The sequence below is a fragment of the Aulonocara stuartgranti genome, assembly GCF_965226115.1.
Source record: "Aulonocara stuartgranti genome assembly, chromosome: 20".
NCBI lineage: Eukaryota > Metazoa > Chordata > Actinopteri > Cichliformes > Cichlidae > Aulonocara > Aulonocara stuartgranti.
The window spans coordinates 19,099,080-19,118,829 of record NC_138956.1 but is presented as its reverse complement, the minus strand read 5'-3'; the positions used below and the strand labels follow the sequence as shown (position 1 = coordinate 19,118,829).

General features: G+C 44.9%; 1 protein-coding gene across 2 annotated transcripts in view; it reads left to right on the top strand.

Annotated features, from left to right (window-relative positions):
* Nucleotides 1-19,750, top strand: part of LOC309696401 (voltage-gated potassium channel subunit beta-2-like) — a 248,267-nt gene that overhangs the window by 128,557 nt on the left and 99,960 nt on the right. The window contains exons 9-10 of one of the 2 annotated variants that reach the window (XM_082517618.1): nt 12,028-12,144; nt 13,198-13,284. In XM_082517618.1, coding sequence (XP_082373744.1) covers nt 12,028-12,144; nt 13,198-13,284 — 204 coding nt within the window. The remainder of the gene's footprint in view (nt 1-12,027; nt 12,145-13,197; nt 13,285-19,750) is intronic. The other variant, XM_082517619.1, reaches the window with a different exon arrangement.

Below are 19,750 nucleotides of genomic sequence, written 5' to 3'. Positions count from 1 at the left end.
AGGGCGCCCTCCGTTTGCGAGGTGCGCCTGCTGCTTGCGGCGCAGAGAAGAGAGGGCGGGGCGGCGGGGGATTTTCTGACCGGCTGGAGCAGCATCTAATAACCAACTCACAAAGTAAAACAAAATAAAAACAAACCAACAAACACGAAAACACCAGACATTATAATACAGACTTATAATTTGCACCGATGTTTTTTCAAAATTCTGTACACGAAAAGTGAGCGCGAGAGCCCTCAGTGCGCCTGCTCGCTGCTAAAGTCAAAGTAAACTTTATTGTCATCTCCGCTACATACAGTCCAGTATATAGAGAGACGAGACGACGAGGCTCCAGTTACAGCAGTGCAAGTAAACAAACAATAAGAAGAGTAAGAAAATAAATATACACTTTAGGACTCGGGGTAAAGGGATCGATAACAATTTAAAATTTACAGTTTGATGATTTAAAGTCTCACACACAAGCCATCGAAAGGGGAGGGGCCCTGCTGCTTCCAAATAGAGCACATTTCATTTATAATGTTGTAAATCCAAGCCCATTATGTATTCATTGGGTTGTGTAAAATCTCAGAAATGCACCCTAGACAAAGTGAAGCAGATGTGTCATTGGATGATGGCAGGTCATCCTGAAACAATCAGAATCAGAATACTTTATTAATCCCTAAGGAAATTATGTGGATTACAGTTGCTATCAATTAGTCATTGTCAATTGTTGATTCTTCCTGTTCTCATTGTATGACGAAGTATGATGGCTGTTTGATAGCCGTTTGCATACTATGCATAATCTCTCTCTCTTCGTGTGTGTGTTAGTGTGTGTGTGTGTGTGTGTATACAAGAGTTTTATGTTAATGTACAATCCTTAATATGCTTTTTGTGTGTGTGTGTGTGTGTGTGGGGGGGGGGGGGGGGGGGGGGGGGGCGCCAGAGGGAGTGTTCGCCCAGGGCGCCAAACAGGCTAGGACCGCCACTGGTTCCCACCCATACGACCCGATGCTCTGATGCGACCTGAGTGCTCACACTGTGCGTCCATAAAATGAAGGTTATAACAGAAATTCTGTCGCTCGCTCTCTCTCTCTGTCTTTCACTCACACAGACACGCACACCACCACCATCAACTTTGCTAAATTGCTAATGAAAAACATTGATCAGGCAGCTGTGATTGAGCAGCAATGTAGATCCAACTATTTTCACGGTTGTTGTGGTCGTGATAATTTTGTGAGGCCACATCGAAAAGGCTCGGATGAGCTTTCCAAAGTTCTACAAGTTGTACCTCCATCGCTTGTGTCCAGATCACACGCTGCACTGCCGTGCTGCGCCGTCTTTTTCGCTGACATTTGTGTTTGCGCGTGCGCAGTGTGACAAACTGCGGTGACACCCTCACGACGGTCGCGAGGATTTCAAGCAGGTTTGAAATCCTCCCGACCAAGCGATTGATGATCGGGAGCTGGTCGTGAGGTGTTAATCGCGTCTCGTTACCCCACGTATACTACACGATGCACGACGCACGATGAAGGCCAAAATCGGGCCGATCGCCAAAACGGTCGCACGACTCAAAAATCGGCTCAAAAATCGCACAGTGTAAGCCCAGCATAAGCCACACCAGAAATGCTCTGTGCGGATAGCAAAGTCTGCGCTGTGGGAGTGTCTGGACCCTTGAACGGCAAACTTGTAAGCCCTAGTTCGGCTCCCAAAAAAGATGCTCGAGTTGTTCTTGTGTCCAACAAAAATGAGTTCTAATATGTTTTATTTTTAATGTTACTCTGGGCTGTGTTGAACAAAGTGATTTAGCACAATTTAAATTAAAAAAATTAGTCTCTTAAATGAATGGCATCTTGACGTAGCTAGACCGGGGACTCGGTGAATGGCTTAAAAAACTAATACACTGTTTTCCATCTTGTGCACTTGAGTACACTCCAATGAAACTCGAAAAGTGGGAAAAATACACACACACACATACACACAATATGGAGATGATGACTTGGCATTTGTTAGGAAGGAGTGTAAGTATAGAGAGGAGTAATTCCTACTTCTCATTCATGTACTCTGCAATGTGCATTGTCTCGAAACTGTCCATATCTGTCCTTGTAACATGTGTATTTCTTTTCAGAATAAATGGCTGAGAAAAAAAAAATGTCAAAGTTGAGGTAAGTGGTTACTGTTTGCCATAACTAAACAGCATTGTGGGATTTTTTTTGTTTGTTTGTTTTATTTTTATCTGATATTAGTTTCGGAGGGTCAAATTTCTCTTTGGGACCAAGTGTCAAACGTCTGTAAAGGTCAGCTCTAATAAACAAGTCAGTCCCTGAAGCTTATTTGTCCCACAGAAGCTAATTTGGTGACAACTCAAGTCTGCGGGAATGTGTAAGGAATGTCTGATCTTAACAAACTAACTTTGTTGTTACATTACAGCAATATTTAGGAAACATTTAATGGTTGATAATGGAGCAGGATGAAGGTCAAAGGGAAAGTCCCGGTAAGCTTCCGGTTACTGGGAAAGTCCCTGCCACGCTTCTGGTCATGCTTCCATCTGACGTAGTCATCCGACTGGTCCATGCTATATCACCCTTCCAGACCCGGAGTGGTATAACGTGTTGTAGAAAAATTTGATCGATTCTCTCTCTCTCTCCTTCTCTCAATCTCTTAAAAAATAATAAACCTGTCGTAAAAGTGACTCTTAAAAAAAGAAAACTCTTTACCACAGAGGGGTAAAATAGCTTCAATAAAATTATTTGGGATGCTAAATAGGATCGAGTTCTGAATATGGGCGCGGTGCTTTTTTTAACTAAGGGTTATTTTTACACATACAAGGAGATGAGTGGGAGGTCTCTATGAAATTCTTTGCACGGTACTCTGTAGGTTACAAGCAATAGAAAGTCCTTCTTTTTTCATTACAAGCACTGGTGTAGCTTGCCTCCACCAGTGTGTGGATGTGAGAGTGAATGAATTTGAGGCGCTATATAAAGTTAATCCATTATTAGTCAGATAATCTGAAAGGTATTTATTTTATTGCATCTGTAATAAGGTTAATATAAGAAAGTAAAATACATCTAAAGCTGCTATTGTAAAAAGAAATAGCCCTCAGTCTTTACCAAGAAAGTGGTTACATTTGTAGGTGAAAATGGTTATCAAGATCTTTGCCATAATATTGATGCTAATAATAGAGACTGAATCATTTAAACAATGTACTAAACAGAATTCAAACTATGAGTTCAACTCTTGTCTGTGAAAAACTAACTGCTGCGACCATTCTGTCTCTCTATGCAGCATGCGCTCTGATCTCCACTGACTCATCAGAAATCTGCTGTGTTACCCCCCTGACTTCTCATGCCCCTGGAATGACCCCCCTCCCTCTCTGATCAGAATTGTCCCTGAACTTTTCCTCAACCATCCCTCCACCGACCCCCTCCCTCTCTGGAAAAAACATAAATGTTTTTTTCTTGTCGGATTGAATTCGTCACATCAAATTAGTCACTTGCGGAGTACTTCCCCGACCGGATGCAGTTCATCACGCATACGGATCAAATTAGTCACACATCTGGATTCGATTAGTCACTTCCAGAGTACTTCCGATAAGGTCAAAAGGTCAAGGCTAGGGTCATCAATCAAATTTTGACACAAGGTGTACTGTTACTTTTTTCACGTGCTGTATATGGCTTTGGTTCCTCATTTGAAGGAATTGAAGTGCATCCCCAAGAATGACAAATAGATTGTGGATAAATGTTTACAGAGTTTTTTGTTAGCATGAATGTTCAAGATGTTCAATAAACATGCTAAGTGCGTATATTTTCCCTTTTTTCTCGAGTCTGTTTGTTCATGCAAAATGAAATGTGATTAATATAGAATAAAACTGAATGATATTTAATTGTGAATAATCAAAATTAATCCACAGTAACCCTGTGATGAATAAAATTAAACATTTTAATTGTTTGATAGCACTAATATACATGGTGGGCCATTTATATGGATACACCGTAATAACATGGGAATGGTTGGTGATATTAAAGTCCTGTTTGTGGCACATTAGTATATGTGAGGGGGCAGACTCTTCAAGATGGGTGGTGACCATGTTGGCCATTTAGAAGTCGGCCATCTTGGACACAACTTTTGTTTTTTCAATAGGAAGAGGGCCATGTGACACATCAAACTTATTGGTAATGTCTCAAGAAAAACAATAGTGTGCTTGGTTTCAACATAACTTTATTCTTTCATGAGTTATTTACAAGTTTCTGACTACTTATAAAATGTGTTCAATGTGCTGCCCATTGTGTTGGATTGTCAATGCAACCCTCTTCTCCCACTCTTCACACACCGATAGCAACACCGCAGGAGAAATGCCAGCACAGGCATCCAGTATCCGTAGTTTCAGGTGCTGTTATGACAAATGCAGATGGACACAGTGAGCAGAACGCACGGAGGCAGAGTTGCGGTGAAGAAAGTTTATTTACAGTGAAGGGGAGGCTTTACAAGGACAGAGAATGTACAACAGCATATGAATGGGGACGCGGAGCCAGGACGTGCAGGAGACGAAAACACACACAGGAAGTGCACTCGATCTAAAAGGAGAGGGACGTGAGAATTAGGAGGGTCTTGCCCGATAACCAAGAAAAGCTTAAAGGAGATTTTACAAAGAGTTGGAGAGCTTACTTGGTACTGGTTGTTGCCAAAACCTGATGGAAACAAACCAGACAAGGTGAAATCCTGGGGAGGAAACAAAACTCCTTACAGTCACCAGAAATAAACCAAAGGCTCCAGCAGGCAGGGGCAGAATTACAGACTCTCCAAAAAACGTCAATACTCCGACACTAGTTGTCAGCTGGTGATCAGCTGATCACGGGGTCGGGTTTAAAAGAGAGACACCACCCACCTGTTCGCCACTCAGACATCATTCTCTTCATGTCAGGAGCTCCGAAACTCTGCCGACGTCAGTCTCCGCCTGATTCAGCAACCGTGAATGTTTTTCCCTTCGATCCTCTTTTTCATCCCGGCTCCGCTCGCTGTCTGTCTGTAACGATAGTTCCGAAGCCACGCTTCGTGCACTGATCGTTACTAGAATAACTGCGTGTCTGTTCCAACCCACCGCTAACCTAGCCGCGTTTGGGTCTAGGCAGCACGCCACACGGGCACGCCGACCTACTGTGTGCAACTCGCCCCGTTGTGACAGGATGTCTGAGCCGACTATAGACCCAGCGGAATTCGAACGGCTGAAAGCCGAAGTGCTATATCTTCGCGGTGTGGTAGATCGGATGTGCACAAAAATGGAGTCCCTCACCGAAACTGTCCTCCAACTTTCCACTTCCGTCACCTCGCTGCAACGTCAGCCAGCGCCGGTGAGCGCGGAGCCCCGGATCGGACTGCCAGACAAGTGGAACGGAGTTGATGGCCGGCCTGATGGTTTGCTTGCCACTTTAGACATGCTGTTCGAGTGTCAGCCCACTAAATACACCACTGCCCGTGCAAAGGTACTGCTAACCTCTCTCTTGTCTGGCCAGGCTCAGGAATGGGCCGCGGCTCTCTACTACAACAAATCGGCAGCTTGCAATGACTATTCCCTGTTTGTGGAGGAATTAACTTCCACTTCGCTCCCCCGAGCAGCGAAGTGGAAGTGGAGTCACAGCTGCTTCATCTACGCCAAGGCAGTCGACCCGTCTGCCACTTTGCCTCTCAATTCCGTACCCTGGCCGCTAAGCTACAATGGGGAGATGCTTCTCTGCGCTCTATTTTTCTGGAGGGACTGGCTGATTACATCCGAGATGAGATGACCGGCCGTGAGCCCCCAAAAACCTTGGATGAGGCCGTGGACTTCGCCCTGAAGATCGACCAATGAGTCGCCACACCCCTCGGGCCTTCAAACCCTTCCAGCCTCAGAGGACCACGTCTTTGCGGCCACCTCCCCCCTCTGATGGAGCCACTGCTAGCCCAAGCAGTACATCCAGCGAGGAGCCCATGCAGCTGGGTGGACTCCCCAAAGAGGAGAAAGAGAGACGCTGGCGTGAGGGTCTCTGCGCCTACTGTGGATCAGCTCGACACCGTCGTCCCCAGTGCCCGCTACATCCGGGAAACGACGACGCCAGGTAGACTGCGGGGGAGTCCCACCTGGCCCTTCCCACTCCTCTGACCCCTCTCGTTTCCTGTTACCAGTAATATTTCACCTGACACACCAACAGTTCTCATCTGAAGCCCTCCTGGACACCGGAGCCGCTGAGAACTTCATCGATCAAAAACTAGCCATTCGACTTCGCATTCCGTTGACTTCCGTCGATCGATTTCTCCCGGTGACCTCAATAGATGGGCGACCACTCCAACCCTACCCGATCCAGTTCCAGACCCAGCCAATCCGCATGTCTATCGGGGATCATCAGGAGGAGATCCGGTTTCTAGTAGTCTCGGCCACTTCCTCTCCTCTCATCCTCGGATACCCCTGGTTCCGTCAACATGACCCCCACGTCTCCTGGTCTTCCTGCCAGATCCTGGACTGGGGTCCCCGGTGTCCACGCCGCTGCCTTCTCTTCCGGACTGAAAAGGACTCTAAGTCAGAAGAGGCGTCACCCCCGGAGCCCATTGATCTGGATAAGATCCCTCCGGCTTACCATGACCTATCTGAGGTCTTCAGTAAGAGGCGAGCCTCTACTCTCCCTCCACATCGTTCCTACGACATGGCCATCGAGCTCCTCCCGGGAGCGGTCCCCCCTCGTGGTCGTCTGTTCTCGCTGTCACCCGCAGAGGATAAAGCCATGGAGGAGTACGTTGCTGAGGCTCTCCAACAGGGCTTCATTCACCCTTCTACCTCCCCTGCAGCTGCGGGATTCTTCTCTGTCAAAAAGAAAGATGGCGGGCTCCGCCCCTGTATAGACTACCGGGGCTTGAATAAAATCACTGTCAAGAACCGCCATCCTCTCCCTCTGCTATCCACCGCACTCGATTCCCTCTCCCAGGCCTGCATCTTCACCAAACTAGACCTACGCAGCGCCTACAATTTGGTGCGGATTAGGGAAGGGGACGAATGGAAGACAGCCTTCATCACCCCTAACGGGCACTGGGAGTATCTGGTGATGCCCTTCGGCCTCTGCAACAGCCCTGCTGTCTTCCAACATCTGATCAACGATGTCTTGCGGGATATGCTAGGCCGGTGGGTGTTTGCTTATCTAGATGACATCTTGATCTACTCCCGCACCGAAGTGGACCATATTCGCCATGTGCGGGCCGTGCTGAGCAGGCAGCTCGAGTACCAGCTGTTCTGCAAACTGGAGAAGTGTGCTTTCCATCAGCGGTCCACCACCTTCCTGGGCTTCACCATCTCCTCCAATGGCCTGACCATGGACCCGCAAAAGGTCCAAGCCATGACCCAGTGGCCTCAGCCCTCCAGCCTTAAGCAGCTACAGAGCTTCCTGGGCTTTGCCAATTTCTATCGGTGCTTTATCCGCAATTTCAGCACCATTGTCGCCCCACTGACATCCCTCACCAAACCAGCTAACCTGCCCAAGCCCTTCTGCCTCTCCCCAGGTGCAAAACAGGCATTCCGAGACCTTATCCGCTGGTTCACTACGGCTCCCGTCCTGCTCCACCCTGATCCTGCCAGAGATTTTGTGGTGGAGGTGGATGCCTCCAATGTTGGCGCGGGCTGGGAGGCTCTATGTACCATCCCGGTGCCATCAGGAGGCCTTGCTCTGGGCTCACTCCTCCCCGCTCTCTGGTCACCCGGGGTCCGACAGGACCCTCCAGCTCCTCCGTCGTGCCTTCTGGTGGCCCTTCATGACTCGGGACGTCCGTGACTTCGTTTCCGCCTGCGACACCTGTGCTCGGGCCAAGTCCTCCACTCAGCCGCCCGCTGGCGACCTTCACCTTCTCCCTGTGCCGAGACGTCCCTGGTCCCATGTCGGCCTTGACTTTGTTACCGGCCTCCCATCCGTGGATGGTCTTGACACCATCCTCACCTTTGTGGACCGGTTTTCTAAGGCGGTGCACTTGGTCGCTCTGGCCGGCCTCCCTTCCGCCAAACGGACGGCCGAGCTCCTCCTGGACCATGTCGTCCGGCTTCACTTATTCCCCAAGGACATAGTCTCCGATCGGGGGCCCCAGTTCACCGCCAGGTTCTGGAAAGCCTTTTGCCGCCTGATTGGAGCATCTCCCAGCCTCTCGTCCGGTTATCACCCTCAGACCAATGGGCAGGTTGAACGGACCAATCAACAGTTGGGGCGCTTCTTAAGGTGCTTCGTCTCCGCCCAACCGTCGCTTTGGCCTCGTTACCTGGTGTGGGCTGAGCTGTCTCATAACCTTCACGTCTCTTCAGCCACCAGTCTCTCGCCCTTTGAGGTCTATCATGGTTTTCATCCTCTTATCTTCAGCCATCAGGAGGCGGGGGTTGACGTACCTGCTGCTGAACGGATGTTCCGCCACTGCCGTCAGGCCTGGATCAAGGCGCGGGCTGCCATTTCCCGGGCCAACGCTCTGTACACCCGGCAGCATCGTCGCCACCACCGCCCGGGTCATCCCTTCCGGCCGGGGGATCGCTTCTGGCTCTCCACAAGGCACCTGCGGCTGCGCACCGAGTCCAAGAAGCTCACTCCCAGGTTCGTCGGCCCGTACGAAGTCGCTGCCTGGCTCAACCCCGTGACTTACCGTCTCCGGCTTCCGCCCGCCATGAAGGTCCATCCGGTTTTCCACGTCTCGCAGCTTAAACAGCATGTCACTTCCTCGCTGGCGCCCCCCTCCCGGGCCCCGCCCCCGCCCAGGTTCGTCGATGGGGGTCCTGTCTACGCTGTCCGGCGGATCTTGGACTCCCGTCCCCGGGATCAGGGGGTCCAGTATTTGGTGGACTGGGCTGGCTATGGTCCTGATGAGCGCTCCTGGGTGCTGTCCCGCTTCATCTTGGATCCTTCCCTGATCTCGGATTTCCGTCGCCGCTGTCCTGGCCCGTCGGGTGCCAGTCCTCGGAGGGGGGGGGTTCCTGTCAGCCGGTGATCAGCTGATCACGGGGTCGGGTTTAAAAGAGAGACACCACCCACCTGTTCGCCGCTCAGACATCATTCTCTTCATGTCAGGAGCTCCGAAACTCTGCTGACGTCAGTCTCCGCCTGATTCAGCAACCGTGAGTGTTTTTCCCTTCAATCCTCTTTTTCATCCCGGCTCCGCTCGCTGTCTGTCTGTAACGACAGTTCCGAAGCCACGCTTCGTGCACTGATCGTTACTAGAATAACTGCGTGTCTGTTCCAACCCACTGCTAGCCTAACCGCGTTTGGGTCTAGCCAGCACGCCACACGGGCATGCCGACCTACTGTGTGCAACTCGCCCCGTTGTGACACTAGTCTTCTGTCAGGTAGCTCCTAAAGAACATTTCTGAAGAATGCATCTGATGAGTAACAGGTGTGCCAGGTTCAGTGACTCACTGCCCCGCCTACCTATACAAAGAGGGAGGCACCAAAAAACACACACAGACAAAAACACCACACAACCAGCTCCTAACAGGTGCTGCACATCTCATATCTTCACACCATAGACAATTGCCTTCAGATGACCCCAAAGATAAATGTCTAAGGGGGTCAGATCGGGAGACCTTGGAGGCCATTCAATTGGCCCACGACGACCAATCCACTTTCCAGGAAACTGTTCATCTAGGAATGCTCGGACCTGGCACCCATAATGTTGTGGTGCACCATCTTACTGGAAAAACTCAGGGAACGTGCCAGCAGGGCCGGCCTGTGGCATAGGCCGTATAGGCAAATGCTAAGGGCGCCGTCCATCAGGGGGCGCCACGCCAGTGCCACAAATGTTGAAAAAAAAAAATTGGTACTATTATTTCTAATTACAAAAAATAATCCCACGTTGATTAAAATGCAAAGTAAAGCTTATTTAATAGAAATATTATTTGTTACAACATTACGCCCCCCCCTCCCCGCACGGTGCGCCCCCTCCCTTCCCGTATCATGGTTCCTTTTGGACGTCACCACATCAAAAAATCAACACAAGATGTCAAAACGGCCAAACTGTCAGGTGCCCAGGGAAGAAAAAAGAGAAAAGAAGAGGAGGAGAAACGAGAAAAAGACAGAGGTAGGTAGCGTTAGCCTACATGAAATTATTTGTCTGAATGTGATAGTAACCTAAATTTTTAGCATTAAGCTAATGTTACATGATTCGCTAATTGCTAATCAATAAATAGCTAGTTAACTGTTTTAACGTCAGTTAATATTGTGGAGGGGGCTAAATTGTTATGGAAAATAATAATGTAACGTTAGGTAATTACAGCACTCCCACCTTTCCCACCATTCCTCATTTGTATTAATCTTTTAAGCAGGTGTTTTTTGTTTACATTGTTATTGCCTTCTGGTTAGCTAACGTTTACCCTGCAGGTAATAGTCACTTTTCCACCCCTGTATATATTATAGTTGTAAGCCTAGTTGTTAAAGTGCACATCATTAATGTTAATTAAGCAATATCACATGAGAGGGAATGCTGTTTTTTAATATGAGCACTGCTGTGATTCGGTCAAAGATAATCATAACATAACATTCTCATATGATATTATACTGTTACTTTGCATTCTGCTATTCAGCATTTCACTGTAATGATGACAATAAATTGAATCTAATCTAATTTGCATATCAGTTAACATCATACATATATCTCTTTGGTTTTTCATTTTATTCCTGGAATCCTATTTTATTCCTATGTTTTTATTATTAGACTTTAATACTCAGTGGTGTCACATACTCCTCTCTTCAGATGCACTGTTGAAGTTTCTAAATCCCACCCCTGGGCCATCTACCACATCTACCGCTGCTGCCTCCACTTCAGCAGCACAACCCACCAGTGATGCAGCAGCATCAAGCGGTGTTATTGTATTTCATATATTCATTTTTTATTTTTTGTATTCATTTATTTATTCATATTTTTTTTTATCTTGTTAATTATTCTGATTGTGAATTTGCTTTCTTTAAGTAAAAAAAAAAAGGTCAAAGACAAAGCTATTCGGTTTCTTGTGAGTACATACACTACACTGCCGATGTAGGGGGGCACCACCTAAAATCTTGCCTAGGGCGCCAGATTGGTTAGGGCCGGGCCTGCGTGCCAGCTTCAGTGCATAAAGAGGGAAACACATCATCATGTAGCAATTTCAATGGCCTTGACGTTTCCATTGATGAAGAATGGACCCACTATCATTGTACCCCATATACCACACCAAACCATCACTTTTGTTGTTCCAACAGTCTTGGAGGGATCCATCCAATGTGGGTTAGTGTCAGACCAATAGCGGTGGTTTTGTTTGTTAACTTCACCATTCACATAAACGTTTGCCTCATCACTCAACAAAATATTCTGTGTGAACTGAGGGTCCTGTTCCAATTTTTGTTTTGCCCATTCTGCAAATTCTGTGCGCCGATCTGGGTCATCCTCGTTGAGATGCTGCAGTAGCTGGAGTTTGTAAGTGTGCCATTTGTGAGTAGCTAATATCCGCCGAAGGGATGTTCGACTATTGCCACTCTCCAGTGACATGCGGCGAGTGCTACACTGTGGGCTCTCGCTAGGACAGCCACTGATGTTTCTTCATTAGTGACAGTTTTCTTGCGTCCATATTTTGGCAAATCCAACACTGAACCAGTTTCACGGAACTTAGCAAGCAGTTTGCTAACTGTAGCATGGAAGATGGGTGGTCTCGTAGGGTGTCTTGCATCAGTGTTGGGTGTAATGCGTTACTAAGTAACGCGTTACTGTAATTAAATTACTTTTTCACTGAAAAAGTAGAGTAACTAATTACTGTTCATTTTTAGGTATTTTAATTACAGTTTACTTACAATGTACTTGTGTTACATTGTAACATAATTAAACTTGCTGAATATCATTATTTAATTTCAATGATTTATCTTCTAAACGTAGAAGTAAACTCTGCCGCTTTAACATCGTTGTAGTGCAGGTGCACGTCATTTCGCGCCAGTTTGCTGCATAGTTGTATTCTAAAGCGGAAGATGTCGGACTCGGCTGAAGCGTGTGGCTGTTTTATGAAACTGACATATTCCTGTCTCTTCACTTTTCTGAAATGAGAGCATAGACGAACACTTCTGAGTGATCCTTGTTCATCATCCATGGATAACACCGCGGCAACTCCAGCTAAGCAGGCAAAACTTGATTTTACTTCAGCAGCACAGAAAGCGTCTGAAGGTGAGCTTGAAAAAGTTTGCAGGCTACATTGTGGAAGACATGCTACTGCTGCATACTGTAGAGTCTCCATCTTTAAAAAAATGTATAACTTACCCAACACTGCTTGCATTGAAATCTGCTGCAATGACCCAGTTACTGCGTTCACCAGATATCAACACAATTTCCATCCGCTCCTCACATTTTATCCTCTTCGACATGTCAATGGCTGTGAACAAAGAGAAACTTGTAAATATCTCATGGAAGAATAAAGTTATGTTGAAACCAAGCACACCATTGTTTTTCTGGTGACATTACCAATAAGTTTGATGTGTCACATGGCCCTCTTCCTATTGAAAAAAACAAAAGTTATGTCCAAGATGGCCGACTTCTAAATGGCCACCATGGTCACCACCCATCTTAAGAAGTTTTCCCCCTCACATATACTAATGTGCCACAAACAGGACTTTAATATCACCAACCATTCCCATGTTATTACGGTGTTTCCATATAAATGGCCTACCCTGTATATTATATATGAGTGTATACTTACCTATTAGTACAGTATATAGGTTTTGTATTTCACAGGAGAGAACCTGTGTTAAAAGCCTGAAGAAAACTATTCAAATTCTCTTTGAATTTAAGCATACATTCATTGTGTTTATTCTGCATTTACTTCATTATATTGCATGAATGTCTGTTACAAGCTTAAACATACAGTTAAAAAATGTCATTGCAACCAGGCTATTGATCGTGGCTCAAGAGTTGGCAGTTCGTCTTGTAATCGGAAGGTTGCCGGTTCGAGCCCTGGCTCCGACAGTCTCGGTTATTGTGTCCTTGGGCAAGACACTTCACCCTTTGCCTACTGGTGGTGGTCAGAGGGCCCGACAGCCTCGCCTCTGTCAGTGCACCCCAAGGCAGCTGTGGCTACAATGTAGCTTGCCATCACCAGTGTGTGAATGGGTGGATGACTGGATGTAGTGTAAAGCGCTTTGGGGTTCATAGGGACTAAGTAAAGCAATATACTAATACAGGCCATTTACCATTTATATACACAAACTTCTCTTTATAAAACAGGTCTGAAAGCATCACTTGACAGGCTTCAGCTGGAGTATGTAGACATCGTTTTTGCGAATCGACCAGATCCCAATACACCTATTGAAGGTATGTGGATACTAATCCTCCTACCCACTACAGGGCTAGTGTTATAGCCCTTATTTAAATAAACGTCATCATTGTTTGTCTGCTTGCCCATATAGCATTTTATACCATTCTTTTGATATTCACTTACAAAGGTCAGATATAGAGCGCATGCTTTGCATGTATGAGGTCCTGGGTTCAATCCCCAGCATCTCCAGTTTTATAGGGTCAAGGATAGCTCGGTAGGTAGAGTGGTGGCCCCATGATCAGAAGGTCAAGGGTTCAAATCCACTGACTGGCTACCTTGAGCAAGGTACCGTCCCTACACACTGCTCCCCGGGTGCCCAGTGGCTGCCAGTGCTTCACCCACGGGGATCAATGAAGTATACATTAAAAGAGACAAGGCAAAAATAGAAATTGGATAAATAATGTGTTGATAAAATAAATACATTCAAAATAATTTTCTAAGTAAATGAATAAATAAACTGTTATAAAATGTAAATAAAGTGCAAATGAATTATAGCCTTATAATCTGTGAGTGAATCTAAAAGATGCTTCAGCAGTACACCTTTTTTTCATTGGCAGAACCAGAAGTTACTCTTTATATTTGAGACAAATGAACAACAATAAACATTCACAACAGTCCATTTTTTGACAAGCTGTAACTGCTCTTTAATATTCACCTCCTAAAGAAACATTTGAGCCTGCCTCTGAGACACGATAAGTAGTGATGTGCGATACCACTGATTTCCTTTCCGATACCAAGTAATATTCAGGGTGGTATCGACAATACTGATCCGATACCGATACTTTGTACAAAAACTAATTTTATTTATTGTATCTCAAATTATAGCATCATAATGATTACAGGACATCAGATTACTTGTTCTTATCACTTAATAATGCAGAGTTCATCATATAGAAATAAAAAAACGGAAGTTGTGCGCATTTTGAACACCTTGCCTGCCTGCACCACTAAAGAACTCCGTGAGAGACGTCTGTCTCGCCCTAGCAGCACCTGTCCCTGTCCTCCTCTTCAGTTCGCCTCAACATACGCTCGTCATATTCTGTGATATGATTTACTGTGAGGTGTTTGACAAGGTTAGTGATGTTGCCACAACCATACATGCCAACCCTGCTGATTTTTCCAGGAGAATCCCGAATTTCAGTGTCCCCCCCCGAAAATCTCCCGGAGCCACCATTCTCCCAAATTTCTCCTGATTTTCCACCTGGACAACAAAGTTGAAAAACCATGTTGCAGAATTCATAGCGCGGCCCAGCCAATTCCAGTTTCCACCAATGGCGGCAGCTACTTAGTTTTAATATTACTCTTATTTCTCTTTCTGGGTCGCAAAAAAACTTTTAACATATTTTCAAGTGAGAATGTAGCTGTGTAAACTTCAAATATCTGAGGCGATCGACACATCGTTTTCAAACCCCCGTGGTCTTTCATTACTCGGGTTAAACATGATATATAAGTCACTAAACACTAAATTGTAAGTGTTGTTGCCATTGCACATTGCACTTTTTTCGATGGAATATCTAGGTTGTTTTATCAGGCTTATATTATATTATAGTATTTTTTTAATGAGTGTACGTGATGTGTTGGTTGTATGTTTGTTGTTTGTTTTGACATACTGCGAATCAATTTCCCATCAGGGACAATAAAGTTACCATTGACTATTGACCATTGACTTTGATAACTTCAAAATGTTATTGTTTGGCCTTTTCAGTGTTTTATTTGTTCGTGAGTAAATCGGTTTGGCTGCGTTATTAGATTAGATTCAATTAAATTAAACTTTATTAAATTACATTTAATACATTTAGGATGGTTCCTCCGAGGTTTTCACACAGCTGAATAAACGTCAAACAGAAAACTAATTAAACGTAAAAGTGTGAGATGGTCGAGAGTTTACGTCAGCGCCCTGTTATATTTTAGATAGCAAGGAGCAGACGGCAGAGTTTCACTCCACCGAGGGAGCTTGTGACGTACTACCCGGCTTTCTTTAGACCGCGAAGGCCGGGTCATCAGGTGGAAGCAGCCTCTGAATTTGGACACCCGCGCTGTTTCCAGGTCGGCCAATAATAACGGTGACATTTAACATATTTTACCCGATAAATAAACACTGTAAAATGTATTTTGAACGTCTCTCTAATTCTGAGGTCTCAAGGTTGGCAAGTAGGGCCACAACACCTCACTTTTTTGCCACATGTATTGCAAACTACGTCTCAGCTGTTTGTGGAGGTAAAATACGTCCGCACATGACTCCAATTACGCTCAGCCATTGTTGTGAGTGTGCACGCTAAGGGGCTGCGAGACTTTTATACAGCCGTATTTCGCACATGACTATGAAAGGCGGAAGAAGGAGTAGTTCCTTTGAATGTAGACAATCTGAATGTTATAGTTTCTTTCCACTGTGTTCCTGTTAATGATAAACTACAAATTTACCCTAAATTACTAAAATATCGATATTTTAATGTGAGAATCAATTCTAGAACATAAATGATTGGTATCAGAGGAATCAATATTTCAGGATCGATCCGCACATCACTAACGATCAGATCTAGTCTGGGTGAAGCTCAGAGTACCTTCTAGTGTTACTCTGAGTCTGCTCCGGGCTTTGATCTTGGTTGTGGCCACAATGAAAAATTTTGATTCACACAGATATGTAGTTGTGAATGGAAAAACAAGTTTTATGAGCTCTCAGTGTCAGACATAGGTACTTCTTTAAGACAGCAATCCAGAAGGAGCCCAGGTTTAGTTCGCCCCAATGGAACTTTAAAGTGCTGTCAGTGGGAACTTCCTGAAGCTGGAATTCCATAATTTTCAGTGGGATCCACAGAAAATTCATCCGTCACCTCATGCAACTCTGGTGACATCTTCTTTTTTGCTGCAAGGCTTTTACGAGGGGTGGGTTTTGATTATCGATTTATCGATTAAAATCAATTCTAGCTTGGATAACATGATATCGATTCATTAAAATCCTGAATCGTTTTTTTAATATAAATTTATTTTGCCCGAAACGCCAGAATCTCAGGTTAAACCTCACAAAATTTTAACAACCACCAAACAGCTAAAACAGTAAATGAGAGCAGACACGGATTCTGCACAAAGACGTTAACACAAAACGCGGACCTGCCGACGGATCAGAATCAGTGAGATGTCGCCTTTCTGTCCCGACGGCACGGACAGGGTCGGGGCTGAAAGCCAACAGCTCACTGATTCTGATGTTTCGGCGGGTCCGCGCTATGTGTTTACATCCTTTTGGCACTAGATTCTGAAGCTGCAGGTTTTATCTCTCTCCAAACAATATTGACTGAACCAGCAGCAAAAGAAGATCCAAACTACGCTTCACATAAATATCATCATCAATTCCCTTTTACTTTTGCTGTGTTGCTTTCACCACGATAAAAACCACACTTCTTGCAGAGCTCTCTCTCTCTCTCTCTCTCTCTCTCTCTCTCTGTACTTCAAGAACAGTTTCCCGTCTAAAATCTCTTTTTTCTGTATTATTCGCTTTCTTATTACGCACAAGTTGTTTACAGCGCTGTCGGCCGCTGTTTTTTTCCTTTCACTTACTTCCAAAAGAAAGCCTCATTTCTGCTGTTCAATAGGCTACTGAACAAATTCAAACTTTTTAAAATTATGCAAAATTGCAAAACGCTTAGCTGTGTCTCTAATAAAACCTCTGTGACTTTGATCTGCAGCACTTCAGCAGCATCAGGTAATGTTCATATGTTGACTAATGGTTTTTATTTCGTTTTTGATCTACTGCAGAATATTTTTAAGGTTATCTGCTATAAAATCCCAGGCCAGGAAAATTTCCTTCATGTTTTTCTGTGTTTTATCCTCAGTTACTTTGACACAAAGGCATCTGCTGTGATGCTTACACCTTTGATAAAGTCTTGCAAGTGTTAGCTTTCTTTTTATAGATATAAAAATATGGAAATGTACTGATGCGTGATTAGAATTATAATACTTCTGACTGTCTGAGGCAAAATTTCCCTGATTCAAATAGAATTGAATCGAATCGTGGATCAAATCAATTTGGGACCATATGAATCGGAATTGAATCCATTCTAGAAATCAGTGACGATACCCAGCCCTACTTTCACGGTGGAGAAAACAGTGGGTCCATTTAGCTTCTGGTGCAATATCAAGAATCTATTCAATTCAATTCAATTTTATTTATATAGTGCCAAATCACAACAAAGGTCGCCTCAAGACGCTTCATATTGTACAGTAGATACAGAGACAAACCCAACAATCATATGACCCCCTATGAGCAAGCACTTTGGTGACAGTGGGAAGGAAACACTCCCTTTTAACAGGAAGAAACCTCCGGCAGAACCAGGCTCAGGGAGGGGCGGCCATCTGCTGCGACCGGTTGGGGTGAGAGAAGGAAAACAGGATAAAAACATGCAGACATAGATTAATAACAGATATGATTCAATGCAGAGAGGTCTATTAATACATAGTGAGTGAGAAAGGTGACTGGAAAGGAAAAAGTCAATGCATCATGGGAATCCCCAGCAGCCTACGTCTATCACAGAATAACTAAGGGAGGATTCAGGGCCACCTGGTCCAGCCCTAACTATATGCTTTAGCAAAAAGGAAAGTTTTAAGCCTAATCTTAAAAGTAGAGATAGTGTCTGTCTCCCGAATCCAATCTGCCTTGTGATGCCATGATGCCTGCCAGTCATTGAAGCTGCACCATTACTGACAGCCCACCACAGTTCTGCCAGTCCAGGTCATTGTTAGAGAAGTAGTTGTCAATGCAGCGGAAACATTCCTGAGCCGTAGCTCGTGTTGGTAGCTCTCAAAAAAACAGCTCTCCCAGCGATAAGGAAGAAACTCCCAACAGCAATGCACCATTCGGAAAAATTGAGAAAAAAATTGAAAAATTGACTACTTTTTATTCTTTCCAGAAGCTAATGCTGTATGTCTAACGGTGTGTTCACACCGAACGCGATGGATGCGAACAAAACGCCCCAAACGCCCCTAATTTGACGCGTGCACATTCGCACCTCTATGCGTGTCCAAGAAAAATCCAATCGCGCCTCAAAATTGCATATTTTGACGCGTGTGAACCGGAAATGTGGGAGGGATGTGAGAGGAAGTTGTGCCAGACCGGTATGTTTGCTAGATGGCAGCTGTCGAGCTAGCGTTTGAAGAGAGAGTCTCCCTTCTCTATTTACTTTCCCTCGCCCAGTTTGAGGACCTGCTGTCCCGCGTTGGTCCAAGCATCGCCCGCCTAGACACCAACTACAGGCGCTCAATCCCACCTGCAGAGCGCCTGTCCGTCTGCCTGAGGTCAGTAAAAGTGTTTAATACGGTAGTCCTTTATTGATACCTGTGCTAATATGCTAAACTATCGTTTATAGACTGCTAACATGGATGTGCTATGCTATCAATGAATGCCGTCGGTGTTTACTGATAGCGAACTGTGGTACGGAGACGACTCAGAAGGTCTCATCAAGTGCTGATTTAATTCGATTTATGCTGTTATCAGTGTTTGCAATGATAGCATGGCTGTGGTGTCCTATCAATGTATGCACTCGGTGTTTGCTGATATCAAACTGTAGCATTAGGACCACTGAGTTAACCTTTGTAGTAATACTCACTCCTTTTTATTTAGACCTGGTTTAATTCTGGGATAGTTGAATATTTGTATATAATCCCTGCAGCTGTCAGACTCTATAACAGGGGTCACCAGCCTTTATTAAAACAGAGTTAGATAAAACTGAACAGTTTGGTTCATCTTTAGTTACATGGTTCTATCTTGATAAGCTATGTCTTATCACAGATTAATTTTTCAAAAATATTAATGATTTAAGCAAGGAAAGGGCTACATGTCAACATACAACTCTTTATTTCTATTAATGTCTTACTTCATTCCTACCTGATTGACATGTTTAGGAATTATGAGTGATTGGCACACTGTAGTTGTAAAAGTTGCTACCAATCAAATTATGATATGTTAAAGTTAAAACAAAACACAACTGTTTTAGATATTATCTAATAAACATTTTGTAATTATCCTTATAATTACAAAATGTTTTATGTAAGTTTTAAGTTTTGTGATTTAAATCTGACATCACAAAAGTATTTTGGAATTTGAATAATGTATTTTGTAACTGCAGTACACATAATACTAATTTTGAACAATTTTGTCCAGGTTCCTTGTCACCGGGGACTCCTTCAGGACCAAGCATTCAGTTACAGAGTCGGTGTGTCCACGGTGACCCAGATCACTCCCCAGGTAGCGGCGGCCATCTGGGACTGTCTAGTGGACGACTTCATGGCTGTGCCATCACCTGGAGACTGGCGGTCCATCACAGAGGGATTCCAGGAGCGCTGGAACTTCCCTGTGTGCTGTGCAGCTCTGGATGGGAAGCACGTCCAGACAAAGGCACCCCATATATCATATAGGAGACACACATTGATATACACTAAATATTTATTTCATTTCTTTTTTGTCGTGCGCAA